The sequence below is a fragment of the Lipotes vexillifer genome, unplaced genomic scaffold (assembly GCF_000442215.2).
Source record: "Lipotes vexillifer unplaced genomic scaffold, Lipotes_vexillifer_v1.1 scaffold581, whole genome shotgun sequence".
NCBI lineage: Eukaryota > Metazoa > Chordata > Mammalia > Artiodactyla > Lipotidae > Lipotes > Lipotes vexillifer.
The window spans coordinates 237,386-244,434 of record NW_006788182.1 but is presented as its reverse complement, the minus strand read 5'-3'; the positions used below and the strand labels follow the sequence as shown (position 1 = coordinate 244,434).

The following is a 7,049-nucleotide window of genomic DNA, read 5'->3' as shown; positions in this document are numbered from 1 at the left end:
AAAAAAAAAAAAAAAAAAAAAAAAAAAGTTTAGCTAAAATTCAGATGAGAGAAAATCTATAGGGAGAGAATTCTATAGGGAGAAATAAGTGAAAATAATCAGATAAATGGCATTTCTAGGTCACCTATTGTTTTTGAAATTCCAGACTCTCCTCTTCTTCCTGTCATGGTCATGATAATTAAGCATGAATGTTGGCTTTCAAAGCAATCACCTTTGGTGGCTACAAGTTTATTCCAACTCTAACCCTTGTTTGCCTGGGGCTATGTTGAAGGGAGTGGCTCCCAGTGCCAAAGGTATTTGGTGCCAGTTTATTCCTAGGGCTTCAAATCCACCTACAGAAGTTCAAATCAACTTACTTCTTCCTCCCTGGGGGCAACATTTTTATTTTCCACTTGCCAAGGGCAAAAGTAATTTTCTCTTGGGCTTCCGTTGTGGCGCAGTGGTTGAGAGTCCGCCTACCGATGCAGGGGCACCGGTTCGCGCCCTGGTCTGGGAAGATCCCACATGCCACAGAGCGGCTGGGCCCGTGAGCCATGGCCGCTGAGCCTGTGCGTCCAGAGCCTGTGCTCCGCAACGGGAGAGGCCACAGCAGTGAGAGGCCCACGTACCGCAAAAAAAAAAAAAAAAAAGTAATTGTTCTCATAGACCTCCAGCTAGATTTGCTTTTTCAAGTTTGCAGCTCCCTCAGTTAAGGAATTTGTGATGAGTTCTGAGAGCTAAGCCAGACTGTTCTTTGAGGAAGACCACCCAGTCCTGCAATCCAAGTAGTCTTCCTTGACCATCAGCCAGGATACCTGAAAGCATTTCTCCCCAGCCCTAGACCCACTACCTCACCAGGCACCCCAGTTAGGGCTTGAGCCAGACTCCGACTTCCTCTCTCCTTTTTAATTTAGCAGCCTTTGTCCATCTAACTTCTCATCTCTCCTTTCCTTTAGTCTTGAGTCTAGATTTCATGAAGGCAGGCCAGAGTTGCTTTAAGGTATACCTGTGCAGTCGGAGAAAGATGGAGCCAGGCCCAGAGTTAGATGAGGAAGCAGCTGGAGTAGGGGACCATGAACTGAAGATCTGTGAATTCTACCATCTCTGCACCTGTCATAAAGCCAGCCTGGTCTCAATAGCATGGGTGTTTCTGCCCACTCACCTGTGGGTCAGAGAGTTAAAGGCAAAGCAACACAATACAGCCATCTCCCTCCCAGGCCCAAACAAGATGGTGGAGGAACAGTCACTGGTGAAAGATCTTCAAGAGGAAGATGCCTTTCACAGGGAACAAAGGAGTGTCTCTTTTCATGTGGCGATTTTGCCTCCCCACCCATTCCCACTCCCCTACCCCACCCCTACTGCCAGTCTGGGAGCACCTGGGCTCCATTTTGTTAAGGAACCTGTCTCTCATGAAAATAAGGCTCCGGGTGGTGGGCCTAACCTCTCAGAAGCTCAGGGGCACACAACCTTCCTTAGAATGTCACTCAGAAAACCACCTTCAGGCCCAATTCCATAGCCACACAAGAAACACAGTCCAACAGCTTTTTTCTTCATGCCCAGCTTTAGAAGACCCTTAACCATTTCCAGACAGCATATCCATTCCTCAACAAACACAAATGTGCCACCACTGAAGATATTCCACAGACTGTATCTCTGAAGGCAATGTTCAAAACATTTTGACCAATTATGGAATCACTAGGACAAGGATGTGGTCATACAGGAGGTCTACTTCTAAGTAGCAGTTACCTAAGTGTGCAAGTTCTGGTTGTTTGCTTAAAAGTGTTCATTTCGGGGCTTCCCTGGTGGCGCAGTGCTTGAGAGTCCGCCTGCCGATGCAGGAGACGCGGGTTCGTGCCCCGTTTCGGGAGGATCCCACATGCCGCGGAGCGGCTGGGCCCGTGAGCCATGGCCACTGAGCCTGCGCGTCCGGAGCCTGTGCTTCGCAAATGGGAGAGGCCACAACAGTGAGAGGCCCGCATAACGCAAGAAAAAAAAAAAAAAAAAAAAAAAAAAGTGTTCATTTCATTTCCCACTGTCACACCTCCCATAAAACACAGTTCCATCAAATTCACAGATCTCTTCACGAATGGAGACTAAGAAACACAGCCTTGACAAATGAGCATTAGAGGCCTCTCTGAGTCTCCACAAATGCCCTCTTGGTTTTACGGGAGGAGCCATGTCCAAAGGTGCTACCTGACAACTCTGATGCTTTCTTGCTGTTAGAGCTAATGAATATTTCTTGGACATCAGGCATGAGCCAGGTGACCCAACATCCACCTGTGACCCAATTCCTATCCCAAGAGCTAATTTTAAAGTTCTGGAAATGCCTACTTTCACAGAGGCAGCATGCTAGTGGAGAAAAGTGTACACACTGGATTAAGATTCTGTCTCCACCACTTTCTGTGTGACCTCGAAGAAGTCACCTCTCCCAACCTCAGTCACCTCATCTAAAAAACGGAAATCACAGTATTAACCTTTGCAAGGTGGCTGTGAAGAACATCAGACAACGAAGATTTAGGTAGGGGGGCTTTTGTGACATCCAGCTCTGTGCTTGTCCCTGGGTTAGGAGGTTTGTTATTAAGTAGACGCTGTATTTGAATTCCCTGGCTCTGTTTCTGGCACATGGTATGTTGTCAAAGTTATTAGCTTTTCCTCCCTCTGAAAAGCAGCCTGACTGGTGGGTCTGAGCCCTTTCGATGCAAGGATGTGACCCATCCTTTCTGACCCTGCTTCCTCCCAGTTTGTGATTCCCATGGAGCCATCCTCCCCTCTGGGGTATTTTTCAAAGGAAACATCCCATAAAAGTTAATCGTGTCCAGGGCTTCCCTGGTGGCGCAGTGGTTGAGAGTCTGCCTGCCGATACAGGGGACACGGGTTCGTGCCCAGGTCTGGGAAGATCCCACATGCCGCGGAGCGGCTGGGCCCGTGAGCCATGGTCGCTGTGCCTGCGCGTCCAGAGCCTGTGCTCCGCAATGGGAGAGGCCACAACAGTGAGAGGCCCGCCGTAAAAAAAAAAAAAAAAAAAAAAGTTAACTGTGTCCAGACCTGTGAATTAACCCTCATTAACAAACCAGCCTCAGACCTCCAGCAACCTCTGCTGGCATTCTTTTTTTATTTTTTAGTTTAATTTTTTATACAATTTTTAAAGGTAATTTTATACAATTTTTAAAGGTAACTGACATCCTTTCTCTCAGCCTCTCTGTCCCCACTGTCCAGTCTGCTCTCTGAGGGCGCTCAGTGAATTGTGCCTTTGCATCTCCTAGGACCCCTTCCACCCCGGAATCTGCCCCCAGCCACAGGTGGAGAGGAACACCCACTGTATGTCAATGGTAAGGACTTGCAGTAGCACCAGTGTCTGTCCATAAAGGCAGAGAAAGGCTTCTTAAGGGGAGTCATAAGAAAGAAGGCCTCATGAGCCCGAGTCTCAGGAATCAGAGTCATCTGGGGAAGGAAACAGATGGCTTCTGGGGCGAGCTTAAGGGGCCAGTGCTGGTGGTGGGAGAGGGAAGCAGGAAGGGATCCCAGCCCCCAAGAGGGAGGTTTAGACCAAGGGTTAGCAAATTTGACCATGGGTCAAATCTGGTCCACCAAGTATTTTTGTAAGGAGCATTGTGTATGTGTCATGTGTGGCTGCTATCACACTACAGAGCCAGGTATTTGCAAAACCTAAAATATTCACTACCTTTTTTACAGAAAAACATTGCCAACCCCTAGTTTAAACAATGTCAGGGCTGGGGAAGCTGCTAGAATCTGCTGCAGGGGTCAGGCACCTCCTGCCAAGATGGATATCCCACATTAATAGCTGCTTCCCACTGCCAGTTATCACCATAACAGCCCCTAATTAGCTTCCCTCCATAAATGTTTCTGGGTCTTGAGGTGGGAGAGCAGGTGGGTCCTATTCAAGCTGTAGCTGCGTTCCTTCTTTCAGTTCATTGCCAGAATGAGAATGATGAAGGGATTATCTACTCTGTGGTACGTACGATCCCAAAGGAGAGTGAAAGGTGAGTGATCTCGGGTCAAACTTGACATCTTTGCTAATGTAAAGGGGAAGTTTAGGGCCTAGGGTGAGGTATCACACCACCATCATCACCATGACAACTGTCATCACCCTGACCACCATCATCACCCTGACCACCAACATCACCATGACCACCAACATCACGCTGACCATGGCCACCTTGACCACCACCACCATCATCTCCTCCTTCACTACCACCATCACCACAAACAGCGCTATGTCCACCATAATCACCATCATCTACATCATCTCCACCACACCTCCACTGTTACCATCCCAACTAGGGAGGAATTTTTTTTTTTGGCCCTTTTCTGAGCATTGTGGAGCAACAAAGGGAAAAAAGAAAAAGAATGATACAGTTTGTCTTTGACCCTGAGTGTAAGTCTAAACAGGACAGTCTCACTCTAAGAGGGAGCCATAAAGACCATGAACCCTGGCCACAGATACCAGTGTCAAGATGGCAGGCACAGGGAAGGCTAGTCCACTCTCTAACAGACAAACAGGCAACGTGGAATCATGAGAGGAGTGTGGGAGTCAGTCAGAATTGAGTTCTGTGGAATGTGGAGTCAGAATTGAGTCCAAAACTTGATTCTATGTACTCACTGTGTGCCTGTGGGCAAGTTATTTAAGCTCTCTGAGCCTAATCTATAAAGTGTAGATAATGCCTACTTTGTAAGATTATTATAAATGGCTAGGAATAGAACCTGGGTTCTAGAATCCATAAAGATTGTCTGGTATGCAATAGGTGTTCAAAAATAGGGAGCTTGTTTTATGTCTCACCTGTGCTCAGATTTCAATTCCTGGTCTGTAAAATGGATCTGAATCAGTCTAGGGACTCTGCTCCCACCCGTAAAGGGCACTAGAGAAAGTGGACAGCCAGGAAGTCTCTTGGACTCAGGGCACTTCTCCCAGGACCTGACCGGTTGCTGGCCAGAGCATTGCCAAGCAGATGGGAAAGCACACGTGGGCCCAGTTCCTTCCTGAGAAGAGTCACAACGAGGACTTAAACATAAGAAAGGAAAAAAGAGGCCAACCTCAGACTCTATGGTTTTCATTAGCAAAATAAGGAGAATAAGAAAATGTGATCCTTTTAATCCTAGCAGGCAAGGGTGAAGGCATGATTCGGGGTAGGGGTGGGGTCTGGGACAGTCTGCTTGCAGCTCAAGCTCTGAGCAGGCTTTCCCTGTTTGGTGGGTGCAGAGATCTGAAACCCAGAGTAAGGAGAGCCGTTATGTTCCAAGATGCATAAAAGAGGGGATACTGGATCTTTTATCAGTGGCAGAATGCTTCACGTTCACAAAGATTCAATATTTGCCTACGGTTCCACTTCTTATGGAAGTGACTGTAGAGAGTTATTCACCTCGCTGAGCCTCAGTTTTCTCTTCCCACTGTAAGAAGGCATCAATACCCCCTACTTGGCAAGACTGATGTGAGATTAGATATACAGAATTACACTTCTGTTAGCTGTATACTAGATAGATCAGCTATATAATTTTCACACCTAAATGGTTGCCTGGTGCAGAGTGGGTGTCTAATGGAGGAGTTATTCTAGAAGTATCCTGGGCACCTTCTTATCTCTTGCTTCACACCGTAATCCTGCAAGGCAGTCACTGTCAACACCACCACCCTTTCCTGGTTGAAGCTGGTGAGACTCAGAGGCCAAGTGACTGGCCTCCGGTCACTCAGCTGGGGTCTCCTGATTCCCAGGCCCACCTGCTTTCAGCTTGAGGGTGAGAAGCCCTGAGAAGTAAAAGGGGGAGCAGCCCCCCACCCTGGCCGGCCCTTGCTCTCTGGAGGAAGGTGCCACGAGGAGGCGGGAAGGGGCCACCCCGTGAACCCAGTGCCCTAACCTTACTGCTGCTCTTCCCCACAGCCAGGCCTGCCCAGTCAGCCCGGCGGGAAACAGTGAGATGGGACCCCTGCTCTTTGCTCATTCTCTGTGTGACGTCTGCTTCCTCACCCTGACCTGACTCTCCCACAGGACATTTCTGTCATCTACGCTGAGGCTCGGCTCAGTGAGGTTCCAGCCAAGGGGTTGAATAGAAGAAGCAGGACTGAGCAAGATCCCATTGGTGACTGCGAGGGGGTCCTCTGCTAGTGATGGCATCTCCTCCCCCCAAGACACACATCCATCCGCAGCCCCCAGTGCTCCCCAGGAGACCCGGGGACCCCAGCCTCTTCTGTGGTCCTCCAGTTCCCCAGCCCAGCAGCCAGAACCCCCATTTGTGGAGCACATCAGAAAACTCTGTTACCCCTTACATGTTTAAAAAGATACATGGTTGTAGAATCTATTTGTTAATAAAGGAGTATCAATTAGTTTCATATTGTTCATCAGTAGCAATCATTTGGGCTGCCTGATAATTTGGTCTGGTTTATTCAAGGAGAATGGACTCCCTGTGGACCTGACTGCTGATGAGGGAGATGAGAGGGCGAGGAAGGGGTAGAGTTGCCGGGGCAGGGGGTGGGAAGGGAGGGGAGTCCCAGTCCAGTCCACAGCCAGAGTGCTCAGTGAAGGATTTATATGTTTGCTCCTGTGAGGCCCTGGCCCCAGCTTGCAGGCCCCTGCACTGGAATCATGGAGAGTGAGGTCCGAGTTAGCAACTCTGGTACCCTCCTCCCCTAGCAAGAAGTCTGCTCATTCAGAGCACCCTTGGCCCCTCAGAGCTGCAAACATCTTGCATTTCCCCATGAGCTTATTAGAAATGCAGATGCCCAGATCTGCTGAATCAGAATCTGCATTACAATAAGATCTCCAGGCAATTTGCATGTACATGAAAGTTTTTTTTAATCATCTTTATTGGAGTATAATTGCTTTACAATGGTGTGTTAGTTTCTGCTTTATAACAAAGTGAATCAGATATACATATACATATGTTCCCATATCTCTTCCCTCTTGCCTCTCGTTCCCTCCTACCCTCCCTAACCCACCCCTCTAGGTGGTCACAAAGCACCGAGCTGATCTCCCTGTGCTATGCAGATGCTTCCCACTAGCTATTACATGAAAGTTCTAAAAGCCTGGTCTACCTCCAAAATACATACGTCATGGAAGTAA

The 7,049-nt window shown here is 48.3% G+C and overlaps 1 protein-coding gene across 1 annotated transcript in view; it reads left to right on the top strand.

Annotated features, from left to right (window-relative positions):
• FCRL6 (Fc receptor like 6) overlaps positions 1 to 5,967 on the top strand; it is a 30,025-nt gene extending 24,058 nt beyond the window's left edge. Inside the window, 3 exon segments of the mRNA XM_007472068.1 lie at positions 3,243 to 3,308; positions 3,908 to 3,980; positions 5,871 to 5,967. Of these exon segments, the coding sequence (XP_007472130.1) occupies positions 3,243 to 3,308; positions 3,908 to 3,980; positions 5,871 to 5,967 (236 nt within the window).
• Positions 5,968 to 7,049: the final 1,082 nt, after the last annotated feature.